At 58.2% G+C, this 18,483-nt stretch overlaps 2 protein-coding genes across 2 annotated transcripts in view; one reads left to right on the forward strand and one right to left on the reverse strand.

Annotated features, from left to right (window-relative positions):
* Nucleotides 1–598: 598 nt before the first annotated feature.
* GNAI2 (G protein subunit alpha i2) lies at nt 599–15,594 on the forward strand. The gene is made up of 9 exons (XM_057374837.1): nt 599–778; nt 9,022–9,064; nt 9,245–9,386; nt 9,588–9,748; nt 12,237–12,365; nt 13,519–13,648; nt 13,884–14,037; nt 14,378–14,584; nt 14,719–15,594. The coding sequence occupies exons 1-8, from the start codon at nt 661–663 to the stop codon at nt 14,566–14,568; spliced, it is 1,068 nt and encodes a 355-aa protein (XP_057230820.1). The 5' UTR covers nt 599–660; the 3' UTR covers nt 14,569–14,584; nt 14,719–15,594.
* Nucleotides 15,595–16,674: 1,080 nt separating this feature from the next.
* The window catches only part of GNAT1 (G protein subunit alpha transducin 1), a 3,686-nt gene continuing 1,877 nt past the window's right edge, over nt 16,675–18,483 (reverse strand). The window contains exons 3-8 of the mRNA XM_057374784.1: nt 17,995–18,136; nt 17,766–17,923; nt 17,554–17,682; nt 17,341–17,470; nt 17,102–17,255; nt 16,675–16,865 (exon numbers count right to left, since the gene is read on the reverse strand). Of these exons, the coding sequence (XP_057230767.1) occupies nt 16,675–16,865; nt 17,102–17,255; nt 17,341–17,470; nt 17,554–17,682; nt 17,766–17,923; nt 17,995–18,136 (904 nt within the window). The remainder of the gene's footprint in view (nt 16,866–17,101; nt 17,256–17,340; nt 17,471–17,553; nt 17,683–17,765; nt 17,924–17,994; nt 18,137–18,483) is intronic.

Raw genomic sequence — 18,483 nt, forward strand, 5'->3', positions numbered from 1 at the left:
ACACCCAGACTGCATCTCCCTCTTCACTCGTGTCCCCTCACACACCTGTCCCTCTTGACTCGTGTCCCTTCACACACCGTGCTCCTCTTCATTCGTGTCCCCTCACACACCGTGTCCCTCTTCACTCCTGTCCCCTCACACACCGTGTCCCTCTTCACTCCTGTCCCCTCACACACCGTGTCCCCTCACACACCACGTCCCTCTTCACTCCTGTCCCCTCACACACGGTGTCCCTCTCTACTCCCGTGCCCTCATACACCGTGTCCCTCTTCACTCCTGTCCCTTCACACACCGTGTTCCTCTTCACTCCTGTCCCCTGACACACCGTGTCCCTCTTCACTCCTGTCCCCTCACACACGGTGTCTCTCTTCACTCGTGTCCCCTCACACACCGTGTCTCTCTTCACTCCTGTCCCCTCACACACCGTGTGTCCCCCTCCCCCCACCGCCGTCACCCGGCGATGCCGCCTGAGGGCGCGCGCGCCCGCTGCGAGAGGCCCCGCCCCGTTAGCCCCGCCCACAGCCCGCCCGTTAGCGCCCCGCCCCATTGGCTCCACCCGTTAGCCCCGCCCCCCGGGCGCGCAGGGCGGGGTCTGTCGGGGCGGGCCGGGCCGGGCCGGCAGAGCCGCGGGCGCGCGCAGCAGCCGCCGCCGCCGCCGCCATGGGCTGCACCGTGAGCGCTGAGGACAAGGCGGCCGCCGAGCGCTCCCGCATGATCGACAAGAACCTGCGGGAGGATGGCGAGAAGGCGGCGCGGGAGGTGAAACTGCTTCTGCTGGGTAAGACCCCCGGGACCCACCCCCGGGCCCCCCATCTTGGCTTCTTCGCCCGACCCGGCCCGGCCCTGCCGGAACCGGGCGGCCTCGCCTCCTCCGCCCCGAGCTGCCCCGGGGCGACCCTGGGTACCAGCGTCGAGCGTGCCCCGCCCTGCCCCGGCGATCCCCCATGAGTGGGATGCTGGCCCCAGCCCAGGCTTCGGGATCTCCCCACTGTGGGCTGTCGGCTCCATCTCGGGCCCCGGGGWTGTCCCCGGGAACGGAGGGCCTGCCCCGCCCCAGGCTTCCGGGTCCCTGCCCCCCCATGGATGGGGCCTTGGGATTTCCCCCAACCCACACCAGAGTGAGGTGTTGACCCCATCCCGGGTTCCAGGGATTCTCCACAGGAGTGGGATGTTGATCCAATCCGAGATCCCAGGSATTCCCTCCAGGACTGGGGTACTGACCCCATCCGAGCTCTCAAGGATTTCCCCAGGAGTGGGGTGTTGACTCCATCCCAGTTCCCAGGGTTTCCCTTCTGWAGTGGATTGCTGAACCCACAGCAGACCCTGGGGATCCCCTCCACGGTGGGGTTCCTTCCCCACCCCTCTGAGTGCAAGATGCCAGCCTCATTCCAGATTTTGGGGATCCCCCTGGCAGTAGGGTTCTGGCCCTACAGCAAGCCTTGAGTAGCCCTCAGAAGCGGGTGCCACCCCACCCTGGGCTGTGGGGTTCYCCCCAGAAGTAGCTGCCACTCCACTGTGGTACTGTCCCCCCAGCCAGGGTCTAGCCTGGGCTCATCCCTTCAGGACACAGGTGGGGGCATCAGATGTCCCCCCACAGCAAAGGTCCTGCAAACTCGGGCACTCTGTCCCACCTGCCCAGGACTCCTGGGCTCYTCCATTGGCTTGTCTTGTCCTGGCYTCCATCTGTGGTGAAGGTGACGGGGCCAACAGGTACTCACTGCCCCGTGCCTTTCCCACTGGAGCACTGGGACAGGCCCGAACCTCTCAATCACCCTTCCTTCTCCGTGGGGGTTTGGGGTCTTGGGCCACTGCCTGCGGTGGGCAGGGCCCCCCAGAGCCCACAGGCACTGTGCCCCATGGACACTCGATTTTGGTACCGATAACGGGCCGCTCGCGCTCTTCAAAGCGCCCTGGTGATGCTCCCATGGGCGTTCACAGCCCTGCCCTGTGCCTGCGGGCAAGGCAGCCACTTCGTTATTTTAATTTATTATTTCTTTTAATGACTCCCRGTTGGGCTTTTTATTCCCTTTACGAAATTCCCAGGGAGATCCTCGCTCCAGGTGTGAGGCGGGAGCRTGTGAGGCTCCCACGGGACCGTGGGGCAGCGGGACAGGCAGAGGGATCCCTGACAGAAAATGTCTTTGGGCTCATCTGCTGTCAGCAGAGGAAGCTGCCAGCAGCAGGAAGTCACGCTGAAATCCGGCAGGCCTTTATTTGCTCAACCCCTGCCTGCCTTGAGAAATACGTAATTAACGCTTCAAAATGCTCCTTTATCAGAGTGCGTCGCTTTTTTCATTTTATTCTTTTTCTTTTTTTTTGCCCTGGCATGAGCTGTGCTGGCAGCAAAGCGTGTCCTGGGGATACTGGGAGGGGTTCTGTGCCGTCTGGGGGGCTCGATGGTTGTGCACACTCGTTGCCCCACTTTTTTCCAGGGAGGGGAGAATGAGGGGAGTGAAATCCCATGGGATTTGTGGGATGGTGGAGAAACATCATGGGTGGTAAGCTCTTTGCTATGAGCTGCTCCTGTGCTGGCTTTGCTGCCAGCTCTGCTCCTCTCAGACCTGCCTGGTGGGAAGTAACGGGGATGTAGCTGCCTGAGGGGGTTTGGCACCTCCAGCCTTGGGAGGCTCCTGGGACYGTCCAGGCAGGATCACCCTGGTGCWGTCAGYTCTGGGTGGGGGGGACTCATCCAGCTGGTGCTGAGCATCACCRAGGAGTGGCTGGGGGCTCACTGGGTGACAAGGATTGTGTTGTGGGCTGACTGGCTGACATCACTTTCCTGAGTCTTGCTCTGTCCTAAAGTGGAGGTAGGAGGAGGAAGAGGATGTCCRCACTCCCTTCTGCTGGAGCTGGTGTTTACAAGCGGCATTTCTGATCTCAGCTGCTTTCTAAAGCCAAAAATAGAGCAAAATGGCTCTTTCTGTACATTGAAATTTTTTTTGCTTCCCCTTGCAGCTGTTCAGGTGTCAATAGCACCAGAACCCTGGGTCAGCACTGCCCATTTCCAAGCTGAGCCATGGCCAGRAAATACTCCCAAGCCATCAGGGAGCGGCTGGGGAGGTGGGGCCAGCATTGCTTCCCTGGGGGCTACTGCTTGTGACATGTCCCCTCTGCGAGGTGGAACTGCAGTGCTGGGGGGGTGCTCCCACCTCCCTGCTGCTCACCTTTCCTATGGCTTATCTTTTTTACCCATGGTCAAGGGGAGCTTTAAGGGGACCGAAGACCTCACAGTGCTTTTTTGTGAGCACTGCAGCTCTTTGTCACTCTCAGCAAGGCAGAACTCCAGGGTCCTCCTGCCTCCTCCAGAAAAAGGGAGGGAAAAGCTACAGAGAAAAACAGCTTCACCTGAGGCATGAAGAGGAGATGCCTCTTTCCAAGCTTGGCGTGTGTTTTACTGGCAATTTGTGGTGTCCCACAGTTGAGCTTTGGAGCTGGGACACTGCAGCCAGGCAGAGCATGGTGTGAGTGGACAGCACTGGTGTTGATATGTGGTGATGGCATCGGGGGTGTAGGAGCACGGAGAACTTGGGGCTGACTGTCGCAGCTGCCTCARCTCTGTGCCATGGTCGTGAGCCACCTTCTGCCTTTCCTGCCACGGCAGGTGAGCTGGAGAGGGATGGACACAACATCATGCAGCAGGGGCAGGCAGGACTCCCAGCAGCACATGGCTCTGCAGGCGTGGGCACAGCACCGGTCCTGCTGTGGCACCTATTCATGCCTGCAGGTTTCCTCTGCTGTTTGCCAGCTCCGGCAAATTGAGTGTGTGCCAAGTAGTTTGAAGCTCCAGTCTTGGATGGGGAGAAGACTCAGATGAAGCAATATCCCCCAGGGGAAGCAATTCCTTCCAAATAAAGAATGTCCTCCTCCCTGCCATTGGAAACCAGCAATCTTGCTTGCTGGGAGAGKCCAGGAGGCACCACTGGTACCTGAAAGCACCTGGAGCATCTTCCCCATACAGCAACACTTCCAGCACTGCTCGGTGTCGCTGCCAGCTCCTTGCCATTGCCAGGACACAAACCCCTTCAGTCACTGGCTGTTTCTGCTGGGCAGCAGTGTTCTGGCCATCGCACCTCCCTGCCTACAGGAACTGAGATGCTCCAGGGGGATGCAGGGTTGGMAGCAGGCAAGCGATTACTGTGTTTAAAGCCCCTTATTCCTTATCTTTGGAAGATTAGGAAAGTAAAGGACTTCTCAGCTGCGTTAGAGGTAGGGAAGGTGTTGGTGGGTTGATCAATCCCCAGGAAAAGTAAGTGCAGACCCTAGGATGAGGACACTGTCCTCGCTGGCGCCGTGGCACCAGGGTACGTCACGCAGGAACTGCCTGTACCAGATCCTGCCTGGGACAGACAGTGGCTGGGGCAGGGCTCGGAAACAGCTTTTTTTTTTTTTTCTATTTTTTTTTTCGGCTTGCATAAAAATAGAGGAAGGGAGGGACCAGCTGTGACTTTCAGAGGTTGCGTGGCCCCAGCACTGCCCTGGGTTTTGTGTGAGCTGCCTGTTTTGCTGTGCTTTGTCCTGTTTAGAGGTTCTTTCTGTCCCTACTCCTTCCTCACCCCTGGGTGATGGAGTGGGTTGGGTCCTCCCTTCTGTGGGAACACTGGGAGCCCCAGTGCTGTTTTTTTGCCATGGGCTAGAAGGTGGCAGTGAGGGGGACCAGGGAAGAACTCAGTGCTGTTAGACCCAGAGGGATCCCACATCCTGGAGCTGATGTATGGGCTTGGGATGGGTCACTACAATGCCCCCACTGGTGATATCCTAGGGGCTGGCAGTTGCCCTCTGCTCCAAGATGAGCACTTAGGCTTTGCCCACAGAAAGCAGCAGCCTTTGTATGTATATGTTTAACATACATTTTTACATATGTCCATTACAAATCTGTGTTATATTTTAAATTTTGTAAGTGTTCATGTATATATAAATCTTACTTTTTTGTGTGGAGCAATATATATATTGATTTAGATGTATAAAAAAAGCACATTTACATACATGTAGCTTCATCTCTATATACGTGGCTTTATGGAAGGAGGTGTCCTATGGTGTGAGCATACCCAGGGCTGGGATCACAATGTCCCCAAGCACTGTTGCTGTAGCCAGGGCTGGCCTGGCCTTTCCGCAGCCACCGGGTTTCCTGCTCCAGGCTGGAGCGCAGGTTTCCGGGCCGGAGACTGGTTGAATCACCGGAGCTGGGGGAGCTGAGTAATTCTCCATCCCGCTGGTGGAAAACCCAGCCGGGGTGTTCGGATGCTGGCAGCATCCCGGCTGTGCCAGCGGGTGAGCCCCCATCCCGTAAGGGCAGGATGGACAGGATAATGGCACCCAGGCCTGGGGGCATGTGGGGGCAGTGAAGAGAGAGAGGGACCACTCTGGCCATGGCAGGGGCAGAAACAGAGCAGCAAAGTTCCAGAATTCCTGGAAAAAGCCCAGCACAAGGATAGTTTTGTCCAGCTTGTGAACACCGGCAGCCCTTGTTGGCACTGGGGGTGTGTTTTCCGTGCTCCCCCTGGGAAACCATCCCCAGCCCACCTCCTCCCTGTGTGTCCTGAGCATCCTTCCTGCTGGCAATTTATTTCTGATTTATTTATTTTGTGGATTTTTCTTTCTGYGTCTCTATCAGCTGCCTTGGACAGGGGGTCTGCACCCCCTCCCCCCCACAATTTTTTGAGGTTCTGCCTGAGGACGTGGCATTCCACCAGCCAGCGATGCATGGGCTCCTCCTGGGAAGCAGCCAGCCCTGTGCTGGAATGGGATGGCCCTTGGGAAAAACGCCCTGTGTCACTGTAGGGTTTTAAAAAAATGTGATTATTTTTACAGCAATTTTCCATCTATTTTGGGTAGGAAGGAAAATGTCGAGGGGAATCTCTTTTTGTTATTAGTTTTTGAATCTTTAGGGTGACTCTGCTTTTAACACACCACTTTGTAAGTCCCATTTGATGGTGGGGACCCCACAGGTGCTGAGGGGGGTGGGCTCTGTAGCCATCCCTCTGTCCTGCCGTTTGTCTGTCTTGCAGGGAAAGGGGTTGGTGGGTTTGTCCAGAGCTAAAACCCATTAGTAAATCCATGCTCAAATAATAGCTGCTGTTCGCCAGGTTGGGAAAGCTTGCYGGGACAGCGGCAGGAGATGGGCCTCCAGCTGCTGGGGATGGGGATGGCTCTGGACTCGCTGGCGGATTGAATTCCAGCTTTTCCTCCATAATGAGAATTTTCCAGCTATGCATTGCTTCCATCTATGCCTGAATATTTGAAAGGATGGTGCGGTGTGGAAAAATGAAAAATCCCCTCTYGGTGAGGTGGACCCTGAAACCTGCGACCAGCTCCTAAAATACSAGGATTACATATGTGCTGCCCAGAACTATGTGCATGTATTGCATTAAATATCTGCTGCCCAGAAAGCATCATAAATCATGGGCTGCAAAATATATATGTTGGCTCAATAAAGTTTTTGCCAGTGGATTAGCAGGGACTTCTGGAGCCAGGCAGCTGCTTGCTTATTTTAAATTTCTGAAGTTTATTTTTAACAAAAAAAAGGAGGAAATGAGCCCGAGAGAGAGCTCTCCTCCTGTTTTTGCCAGGCGCTGCCCTGGGAACAAGCACTGCCTGCAGAGAGGCAGGGCTGGAGGAAGCGCAGCYGTGAGGTCAGCCCATGGTGGGGGGAACTCTGTCCTCCTTGATGCTGGCACAGGGGTCCAGAGCTCCTCTGACACTRCCTCGTCCTGCCTGGGCTGGGCTGSAGGGTGGAAGCTGGCGGTTGGCATCCAGCCCAGGAATTGTTTTGGGGCTGAATGAGCGGCAGCTGGGGTTTTCCGGGGATTGGAAGCCCTTCCCCTCTGCTGCACTCATCGAGGGGGCTGGGGAAGGTCCCCTGTGTGGGGATGGGAGCTGTTAATTCACACCCAAATTCCTGCTCACTGCAAGTGTACAGGCTCTTATGCTGGGCCATCTCTTGGTGGCASGCAGAGGTGCTGACATGGAACATGGCTGCTTTCCTCAGGGAGTGGGGAAGGAGCTGGGAGATGTGGGGAAAACTTGCAAGGAAGTAGCCAGCCTCGGTGATGGTCACCCTATGACTGTCACCCTGCTGGGAGAAGGCAGGAGGCCCCGGAGGGTTGTTCCCTCCTGGCAGGGAGAAAATGTCAGGCAGGGTCAGACAGAGGAGGAGCCAGGGACGGCTGTCTGGCACCTCACCTCAGGGATGCTGATAAGCCGGGTCCCTGCTTGCCACATGCCTCAGTTTCTGTGTCCAACCACCCGCTGGGAAAGGATTGGGTGAATGCTGCTGGCTCTGGCCACCGGACCCAGTGGTAGGGGATGGTGTTGTCAGAAACCAGAGGCATTTAATGGAAAAAATGAAGGGCTACACCAAGTCCTTCCCCTCTGCTCCCAGCTCCAGGCAGGAGCTGCCAGCACTGACCACGAGCGCTGGCCGGRCCACACTGGGTGCCGCGTCAGCATCCTGAGGGTGCCGGGGGAGGATGGGTCGGCAGTGCTGAGAGCCCCTGCTGTGCCGAATGGTGACCTCTGAGCTGAGCAGAGCCGCTCCCTTGGCACATATGGCATGGGAACTGTGGTGCGGGGTTCTTATGGTGATAAATACAGGGTCTGTGTAGCCTCAGTATGGGCCCAGCATCGGGGCACTCCCTGCCCTRAGTACTGTCCACAGTGGTGTCCTTGGGGATGTGTACCCATCATCTTGGTGACATTCAGGCCAAGGACATGCGCAGAAGGAGTTTGTTCCCTGCCACCATGTCTCAGCTGGCATGATGGGCCATGTTTTCCCCAGTTAATTTTAGCATAATCTGCCTGTTTTTTCCTAATTTTTTTTTACCTCCTCTGTAATCTCTGCCCCCTCAGTGGCTGTGCTAGTACAGACTTCTTTGGGGCCCCCTGTAAGGGCAGTTCCATGGCCAAGGGCAGCATTGGGGGGACCTGCCAAGAGGGCTGTGAGAGGACACAGGGATGGACTTAGCTTGAGAGATCCTCTGGGATTTGCAGRGACCATGCTGGTCCCCAGCCAAAGGGCCCTCATCCTGCTGGGGATCCTGGGGCAAGATGAGCCAGGCATTCGTCCATCTCGTGACACTCCCTGCACAGAGAAGGGACAAGGGACATGCACCGCCCCTTTCAGCTTCCGCTTTCAGCTTCCCCTTTCTTGCAGCCGGGGTGACTTTGCTTCTTCCCTGCTCCCAGCTTGTGGAGGAGGGCTGGGCCAAGCAGCACATCGGCTGTATGGGGTGACGTCCCTGGGGGGCAGGGTGGAGGAAGGAGAACCTTAGACACACTGGCTGTCTTTCTGAACTCATGGAACCCTGCGTTCAGATGCTGGAAAACAAAACGACCCCAAAAGCCATCGGCTTTCCCTGCTGGCAGCCGCCTCCGCAGCAGGCTGGGGCACAGGACCTGGCAGGCTGGGGGGTGTGCACTATTTAAGAACTAACCCGGGGGCGGCTGATCCCGCTGGGATTGCTCGAGCTGGCTGGTGGAGGTGGCAACTTCTTCCCGAGTTCCCTGCCTGTACCTTGTGGCACAAGCATCCCTGCCCCCTGGCCATTGCTGGCTCCAGCTGTGGATATGCAGCGGGGCTGGTGCTCTGTTGTCCCCCTGCACAGAGGGGATGTGGGATGTGGCAGCTAAGCTCACGTTCTGCCTGGAGCTGGGATGGCAGGTGATGGACAGAGCTTGGCCTCCTTGTCCAGGGAGTCCTCAGGTTCAGCCAAGCCAGGATTGCCAGTCAGCTGTAGCATGCCAGGGTTGTGGGGAAAATGATCGTGTGTTGATGCCATTTTTCTGGCCRGGAGCAGGTGTCATTTCTTCCTTTGGGAACAATTATGAGAGCCCCCCAGGCTCTCTTTTTGTTCTCTCTTTCTTGGTCCTGATGTTTCCAATGTGCATCCAATCATCTGCTCGGGCCAGTGCTTCTCCAATAGCTGAGGCACCTGCTATATTCCCTGCCTGGGCTGGGGGAGTATTCCAGTAGGGTRGGGGTTCCCAGCTTTGGGCAGGACCTCACCCCTTCTCATTTCTCTGCAGGTGCTGGTGAATCTGGGAAGAGCACCATTGTCAAGCAGATGAAGTAAGTGGTCCCTGCACTGTCACTGTGGCTGACACTGCTCAGGCCTCAGCCATGTGCTCGGAAACCAGTGGCTGACAGGGAAAGCTCCCCATTGGTGTTGCCACAGAGCATGGGTGAGGAGCAGCACTCTGGGGTACCCCACAAAGAGCTGACCTTGCCTGTGTCTCTTCCCTGCCCCAGGATCATCCACGAGGATGGCTACTCAGAGGAGGAGTGCCGGCAGTACAAAGCCGTGGTTTACAGCAACACCATCCAGTCCATCATGGCTATCATCAAGGCGATGGGGAACCTGCAGATTGACTTTGGAGACTCCTCCAGAGCGGTGCGTGCCTTCCTGCTCCCACTGTGCCTGGCAGGGATGGGGGTTCTTGGGGGCTAAAGCAGATGCACTCAAAAGTGGACTAGGATTAAAGGTGGCCCAGTCCAATCCCTGCTGTTCCCTGGTGGGCTCCCATCAGGTGCTTTGGGGCAGAGTGAGCTTCGTTAAGTCCATGCCAATGCTCAAGCTGTTTTATTCCTGCAGGATGATGCTCGGCAGCTGTTTGCACTCTCCTGCACTGCTGAGGAGCAGGGCGTCATGCCAGAGGACCTGGCCAACGTTATCCGGAGGCTGTGGGCTGACAATGGGGTCCAGGCTTGTTTCAAYCGCTCCCGAGAGTACCAGCTGAACGACTCTGCTGCCTAGTAAGTACCCCACTCCTCTGCCCCAGCTCAGCTGAACCCTGTGAGCCACAGTGCTTTTATCAAGCAGCAGAAAATCCCCTTTGTTCACCATCACCAGGCTTAGGGGCTGGTGCTGCCACTTCCTGCGTGGTGCTGGGTCTGAACCAGAGCAGAACTGGGAAGGCGGATGTTTCGAAAGCTGTTTCCTTCTYTGGCAGGGTGCTGTGTACCCTGGGAGGGGGGGCACAGGGGCATCCCCCTCCTGCCACTGCTCTGTCCCCACTGCCTTTCCCCAGGAGATGCTCTCCACTGGCTCCCCACTCATGAGCACAGCTGGGATCTTGTCCATCCTCATCACCCATTATGGGCCATCAAGGCAAGAAGAATTCCTGGGAAAGCCCCGGGAACAATTAGGTTTGAAGAGGATGAGTAGGATGCTCAAGGGGCTTTTCTTTTTTTTTTTTGCTTTGTACTTATTTTATACAGAAAGAGGTGGCATTTCAGTCATGCATTATCCAGCAAACTGGTGTTTAGGTAGATAAATTGCTGCATCTGGTTGGGYTTATCCTTGAAGAGATTAATAAATAAGCTAATCTGCCTAATGTACCATTGCTGGAGAGGGTGACACAGCTGAGTCTGTGTTCAGCTTKCACAGTGCCCTCCTACCCTCTCCACCCAGACCCCTCATGGCAAAATAATATGGGGGGAGCGCATGGTTTGCCAGGAACACCCCACCACACCTAGCCTTGCCTGCAATCCAGCACGTCTGGGACTTGCTGCCATCCCAGGTCAAGTGGTTTCCCCAGCTATCCCCTCATGCATGGCACTGTTGTGGTCCCTCATTTGCACTGACGTCACTGTGGGGAAGAGTTACAGGTCCTCCTGGCAAGGACCAAACCTGGAGAAGCTCCTGTAAGCGCCTTCCCCCAGCACCCGCAGCTTTCGCTTCCTCCTGATGGGTGCACACCCGTCTTCCCCAGCCCCTGTCTGCTCAGCCCCATCACTCCCCAGCCAGAACCGGCATTTCCCTGGCAGTGGGTGCTGGTTTGGGAGCACAGCACAGCCGGCAGGTGCTGGGCAGCTTGCACACACTCTTGGAGCAGGTGTATCTGCACGGCATCTGCCAATTGCCTGTTGCTGTCAGTGCCGTTATGGAGCGTTTAGCACATGGTGGGGGGTTGGACAACTATTAATTAGGAGCGCCTTCAAGCTGTTACTCMAGCCTTTTTCCAGCCCTGCGGAGATGCTGGCACGGTGACCAATCCCTTGCCCCTCACAGGGATGATGGTGATGTGCCCACGGTGCTGCTGCAAGAGGACAGCCTGGAGATAAGGAGCCCTGTGCCATGCCCAGCACACAGCCCGCCTGTGCCCCAGTCCTCTGCAGCACAGCAGACCCATCGTCTTCCTCCTCTGCCTCTTGGGGTTCCAGGAGTTTGGGGTGTCAGGGTAGTGCTCAYCAGCACCCTGGGGCTTGATGCAATGTCCAAGAGCCTGTGGCACTGTACAGGGACCTGCTGTGGCGTTTCCTGTTTTTTGTCAGCCGGAGGCCGTGTGTGTTTCCGGCTGTTTTTGAGCTGCTCTGCGGCAGTGACATGCAGGTCCCCCACCCTCACACCCACAGCAGGGTCCTGGGGCACCTCCAGCTCCGGCTTTGCCCCAACACGCTGCAGGGTTTCCCAGGAGCTGGCGAGTTGCTGTGTGCTGCAGTCGGAGCCAAGGATCCCTATGGCCTCACAGGGCTGTAATCTGGCTTTCACCAGATTACAGGGCCGCAAATGCCTTAATTAAGACAAGCCTAATTTGCTTAAAGGAGCCCGTTTGTAGTAACCCAATTAAAGCAATGTGAGCTGGAGAAATCAAAACCTGCCCTGATCCCCCCCGGCAGCCCTCATCAGTCCTGGTGGATGTTGCACACTGACCCAGCCACCACCTCTGCCAGGACCCTGCGGGCAGCAGGGCGGGTGATGCTCCCCAGGGGAACTCGGGACGGCTGCAGCCCCCCACGGCGCTGCTCCCTGTCTCTCCGGCCTCCCGCCTCCTGCTTCCTCCCAGGACGCYGTCCCTTTGTGTTTTTGACTATAAATGGCACGACGCCATCAATTGTTTCCGCCGGCACCGTGGCTGGTTGCCATAGCACTGAATATTTTCCTTTTGCCATTTCCCCCTGATGCAAACGGACAGGGGAACGGGGTAAGCCCCCCAGCCCTGGCTGCATCCTCTGCCTGGCTCCCAGTGTCAGCACACGGGCCCCCAGTCCCTCAGTCTTGTGTATCCCATATCACTCTAGCCGCTGGTGTCCTGTCCTTCCYGTGCCTGGCAGGGACACGGGGTGACCCCAGAGTGCACATAGGGCCCCTGCTCTCCTGCCTGGCTTGGTACTGCCCACCCTGAASGGACAATGCTGGAAGATGGGCAGGGGAGCCTGGGGCGGTGTGATGTCCCATGGGATTTGGGTGGKTTGTGCCCCACAGTCCAGCTCCCACAGCAACTTTATCCCTTGTTCCCAGCTACCTGAATGACCTGGAGAGGATAGCCCGTGCTGACTACATCCCCACCCAGCAGGATGTGCTGCGCACCAGGGTGAAGACCACGGGCATYGTAGAGACCCACTTCACCTTCAAGGACCTGCACTTCAAGTATGTCTGACCCCTTTCCCTTTTCCCTTTTGCCTTTTCCAAAGCAAAAAAAACCTCTTCCTCCCCATGCTGGGATGGATCCTGGGTGCACACCGCATGCACTGAGTTCTCGCCACCTCCTGGTTTGCTCATGGCGGGAACTGCTGCCTCACAGAGCGGAAAACGCTGAAATAGCTGGAACAGTCTCAAAAACACTTTGCAGAGCTCAGCCTGGGGGCGGATCCAGGCTCTGGCAAGGAGGGGAAGGGGGAAGGCATCCCTCCTCCCGCTGCTGTGACGCTGCTTCCGCTGCAGGAAGGGCGCTGGGCAGGAGCTGGGGTCTCAGGGTCAGGCACTGGCACTGCTGCCTCCTGGCACCCCATGGTTACTTTCCGCTGAAAACCCATGGGAAATAATCAGGGCTCCAGTTTCTGAGGCAAAAAACTGCATTGTGCACACCCTGGAGGATTTAGTCCCATGGCAACCGAGCCGATGTCAGAAAGATCTGCTGGGGTTCTCTCTGAATGCAGGGGGTTCACAGGGACCCCGATGCCACCCTGGTGGGTTGGAGACACTTGGTCACGCATTGCCAGGGCAGCACTTTGGAAGTGGCAGTGGGGATCCAGGGGGAGTGCAATGTGTCCTGGGGGGAATCYTTCCTGCCAGCCAGGTGGTTGGCGGTGGGCGTGGCAGTGGATGTGGAATGCTGCTGCTGGGCCCTTYGCCATGGAGGCAGGGCATCCTCTGCTGCCCATGGCGGGAGAGGCACATGGTGCATCAGGATCATCCCTGAGCCCTTGTGTTGCTGCGATCGTGCTGAGCCCACAGCTGCTTGGCTCCCTTGCTCCGAGGTCTCTGGCAAAGCCCTGCCATGCCTGCTCTGGAGTGGGTCTCTGCGAGCATGACACTGACACCCACTGGGAAGGTGGCCTGATCCTGCCCCAGCTCATGTCAGGGATTTGCTCCAGCTGGGAAATTAGCCTGGACACTGTCCTGGCAGCAGGAACCAGGGCAGATCCTCKTTACTGGCAAAATCCCTGGGGCAGAGGCATCGTGCTGTGCCCACACCAGTGCTGCTCCTGCTCCAGGCAGCTGAGGACAATGAGGCAGGGCACACCTGAGGGTAATGGGGCCAGGAGCTGCCATCCAACCCCGCATCATCTCCCTGCTGCAGGATGTTCGATGTGGGTGGCCAGCGTTCAGAGCGGAAGAAGTGGATCCACTGCTTYGAGGGGGTGACAGCCATCATTTTCTGTGTGGCCCTGAGTGCCTATGACCTGGTGCTGGCTGAAGATGAAGAAATGGTGAGTCATGGGGATGGAACCAGCACCGTGACCTGTCCCCTCCTTGGGGTGCTGGGGGAGCAGCCCCTCCTCTGGTGGCCACTAGTGCCCTGACCAGTGTAGTCCAAGCCTTTCAAGGCCATTGGCATCCCCTGCTCAGGCACACAGGAGCATAGGGGATTGCAGTTTGGGGAGCACAAAGTTGGGTGCTGCCTGGAGGTCCCTGCCCAACTCATGGTGCCATCTCCCCTGCCAGAACCGGATGCATGAGAGCATGAAGCTGTTCGACAGCATCTGCAATAACAAGTGGTTCACAGACACGTCCATCATCCTCTTTCTCAACAAGAAGGACCTCTTTGAGGAGAAGATCGTGCACAGCTCCCTCACCATCTGCTTCCCTGAGTACACAGGTACCACCAGGACCCTCAGTCACTGCTGCCCTGGCAAGGACAGTGGGCAGTGCCTTGCCCCAGGCAGGGTAGCAGTAGGTGTTGGGGATGGAGATGGTGGCTCCCTAGTGCCCAAGAAGCAGTGGGTTGGGGCAGCAAGTGGGGTGTGGTGGTGTTTGGGGTGCTCCAGAAGATGGGGGGACACAACACGAGGGGCAGCAGCCCTGGAGGGGGTTAGTTCACTCTGCCTCTGGAGCCACAATTTGGCAATGGGACATTGGCTGTGGGGGGCCAAGCTGAGCCCAAACCCTTTGGTGGCTCTGGGCGACTGTGGGGCAGCCCAATGTCTCTTCCTCCCCAGGGGCCAACAAGTATGACGAGGCAGCCAGCTACATCCAGAGCAAGTTCGAGGACCTGAACAAGCGGAAGGACACCAAGGAGATCTACACCCACTTCACCTGTGCCACGGACACCAAGAACGTGCAGTTCGTCTTTGACGCCGTCACCGACGTCATCATCAAAAACAACCTGAAGGACTGTGGTCTGTTCTGAGGGCGGCAATGCCCAGGTGGGTGCTGGTCCCAGTGGTGGCTCCCAAATGGGGTGGTCGTGCACCATCCTCTGGGGATGGGCTGGGCACTGTGCCAGCTGCGGGCTACCCTGTCCCCAGACCCTCCCCTGTTCACAACCTCTCTCTCCTAGGAGCCGCAAAGGAAGGACCACACCACCTCCCACTCCTGCTTCTCTTCGGATTCATCCCTCCGCCCCCAACCCATAAAGAGACTTTTTGAGTGCCAGCACGGTGGCAGGGCCCATAAACCCCCTGCTGCACGCGCTTGCCCCCCACATCATCTTCCTCCTCCTCGCCAGCGTCGCCCTTCCAGGGAAGACAAGGTTTTAATCTTGGTTTGTACCCCCTGAACCGTTCCAGCCCCCACTTCATTCACTCCGAGCCCTGGTGCTCTCACTGTTTACATTGCAAGTGTTGCTGGCACGGGGGGCACAGGGTCCTCTTGGGGATGCCCACCCAGCCACAAACACGACCGATGACATTCCTTTTAATAGACCAGAAAAGAAAGAAGAAAGAAAAAAAGGCAAAAAAAACCCCAAACCTAAACCAAACCCAAAACCATGCAAAAAACCCACACCACACCGGTTGGGGCCAGGTTGCTTTTTAAAGAAACCTTTTTACCAAACTATTTAAAAGCGTCAAGTGCTACGTGGTGGCGGCGTCCTCCATGGCCAGCCCACCCCCCAACCGTGTGCCTTGGGGGAGAGGGTCTGCACCCCACCCCGCCTCGTTGCCCCCATCCCGACGGGCAGCTCGGGCAGGAGGGTGGGCAGGGGGTGCTGCCCACTGCCTCTATCCCCCCCCTCTTTCTAAGCCTAGTTTTTAGGGCTAGCTGTTGCGTTGGGCGAGGAGATCTCGCTGTACAGAGCAGCCCCCGCTGTCCCCCCCAGCCCAGGGGGGACCCTTCAGCCGGTGCCTGCGGCCTCGCTTTTCCCACAGGATGTTTTACCGAATTGTTCACATGGTTTGAAATAATAAAATGTAGAAAGGAAAAAAAAAAAAAAGAGAAAAATTATATGTACTGAAACCGCCTGCTGTGACATGGGGGTGGGCAGGGGGGGCTTCACCTCTGTGGGAGGGATGGGGGCGTCCTTGAGGGTGAGAGAGGGACATAAGGTGGGCTGGCATCCCCCTGGGGTCAGGAGAAGCCCCTGGGAGGTGAGGGCAGTGGTGGGACCCTTGGGGGTGGAAATGGGGTGCTGCTGCAGGGCTGAGCCCCACCCCGTGGGGCAGAGGGAAACAAACACATGACCAACCCCTGGCTCTGCAGTGGGGGAATGGTGGGACCCAGGGAGCCCCGGTACCACATGGTGCTTGGGGACACCCGGTGCCCAGGAGCACTCAGGGACCTGTTGACCAAAGGGAGATGCAGCATCCCTTTCACCCAGCAGCCCTCAGGAACCTCCAGCCCCAGGGAGCCCCAAGGACACCCCACACCCCAGCAGTTCCTGGAGACTCCCAGAAACCCACAGCTCCAGGGGGCATTCATGGACACCCAGTAGCATCCAAGGGACCGTCCCTGCATTCCCAAGCTTCAGAGGGCACCCCCCAGCACCCGAGGGAATCCCTAACACCCCTCAGCTCCAGGGATTACCAGGGTSTCCCAGCACCAAGGGCACCCAAAGATGCCCCGTCTCCCCAGGGCCAAGGGTTATCTGGGGGCCCCCAGCACCTCTCAGCTCTAAAGGGAGCCCAGGAATGTCCCCCAAGTACCCACGATCCCCAAACACCCCTCTCCTCCCAGGGGTACTCAGGGACCCTCAGCACCCAAGGGTCCCACAGTACCCCAGAGCTCCCAGGGGGAGCAGTACCCAAAAGTATCCAGCACCCTGTAGCAGCCAGGATCACCCAGGTAATCCCAGCACACTGGGGACCCCCCAGCACACTGGGGACCCCCCAGTGCTGACTGGAGGGAGAGTTGGTGGGGACAGGGAGTGAGGTTGTGCCGCCCCCACCCCACCAAAGGGGTGGCTTTGGAGCTGAGCAGGTCAAATCCCAGGAGTTTGGGGCAAGTGGAGATGGTTGTGGAGGTGGGGTGGGGGCAGCAGTGGGACTGGGCCCCAGGGGAGGGGGTGCTGGGCTGGGGCTCAGAACAGCCCGCAGTCCTTGAGGTTCTCCTTGATGATGATGTCAGTGACGGCATCGAAGACGAACTTGACGTTCTCGGTATCGGTGGCGCAGGTCATGTGGGAGTAGATTTCCTTCACGTCCCGCCGCATGTTCAGCTCCAGGAACTGCAGCTTGATGTAGTTGCCCGCGTCGTCGTAGGTGTTGGGGCCTGGTGGTGGGGCAGTGAGCAGGGTCCCCTCCTGGGCCGATGTCCCCACCCCAGGGTGCCGGCACAGCATCACCCAGCACTCCCTCGGGTGGGCAAACCTTGCGCGGTCCCTCAGCCAGCCTGGTGTGGCACCGCTTGCATGGGGTGCTGAGGACACCTGGTGGGGGACTCCTGCGGGGTGGTGGCACCCAGCCCTCCGCCAGCCCCCCACCACCGCCAGCCGCCGCCACACTCACCGTCATAGTCGGGGAAGCAGATGCTGAGATGGGCCTTCTTGATCTTCTCCAGGAAGACGTCCTTCTTGTTGAGGAAGAGGACGATGGAGGTGGTGGCGAAATAGCGGTGGTTGCAGATGCTGTTGAAGAGGTGCAGGCTCTCGTGCATGCGGTTCTGCGGAGGGACACAGCCCCGTGGTGACGCCCACATCACGATGGGGACAAAGCAGAGGGGATGTGAGGTGGTGAGCCTTCCTCACCACTTCATCATCCTCCACCAGGACCATGTCGTAGGCGCTGAGGGCCGCGATGAAGATGATGCAGGTCACCCCCTCGAAGCAGTGGATCCATTTCTTCCKCTCTGAGCGCTGTCCGCCCACATCRAACATCCTGGGCAGGACAAGGGAGGGTCAGCACCCCCCTCTCCCTGCCCAACCCCTGGCACCGGCCCTCACCGGGGGCCTGGCCCCCACCTGAAGTTGAGGTCTTTGAAGGAGAACTGGGTCTCAATGATGCCGGTTGTCTTGACACGGGAACGCAGCACGTCCTGCTCTGTGGGGACGTAGCCGGGGGTCACCAGGCGCTCCAGGTCCGACAGGTAGCTGGCCGGGCACGCGGTGGGCATGAGACACGRGTTGGCAACCCCTGATGCCTCCCCCTACCCACACCCCGCTAGCCCACGTACTAGCCCGCAGAGTCATTGAGCTGGTACTCGGAGGCGCGGTCGAAGCAGGCTTGGATGCCTGAGTCCTTCCAGAGCCGCCCAATGATTTCTGACATCTCTTTGGGCATGGTGCCCTCCTCGATGGTGTCTGAGAGGTGCAGCAGCTTACGGGCGTCATCCTACACGGCAGAGGGGTTCAGTAGGGCCTGGGAGCTGGGGGAGCCCCTGCCCAACATGGAATGATCCTCACCTGGCGAGCTGTGTCCCCATACTGGATGTTGAGGGTGCCCATGGCCCGCACGATGGCCAGCATGGACTGCAGCGTGTTGCTGTAGATGATGGCGATGAACTCCAGGCATTCCTCCAGCGAGTAACCGTCCTGGTGGATGATCCTGGCCAGGGGGGATCACAGGCATGGGGCTGAGCTGGGTGCCATGGGGCTGAGCCACGTGAGGGAGACGCCCCATGGCAGTGGCACAGAGCAGAGTCAGACACAGTGGGATGGGGCACCCCATGGCAGGGATACAGGGCAGAGTCAGACACAGTGGGATGGGGCACCCCATGGCAGTGGCACAGGGCAGAGTCAGACACAGTGGGATGGGGCACCCCATGGCAGTGGCACAGGGCAGAGTTGGGCACAGTGGGATTGGGGCACCCCATGGCAGTGGCACAGGGCAGAGTCAGACACAGTGAGATTGGGGCACCCCATGGCAGTGGCACAGGGCAGAGTCAGACACAG

Source organism: Malurus melanocephalus, unplaced genomic scaffold, assembly GCF_030028575.1.
Source record: "Malurus melanocephalus ecotype Western Australia unplaced genomic scaffold, MMel_1.1 scaffold_233, whole genome shotgun sequence".
In the NCBI taxonomy this organism is placed as follows: Eukaryota; Metazoa; Chordata; class Aves; order Passeriformes; family Maluridae; genus Malurus; species Malurus melanocephalus.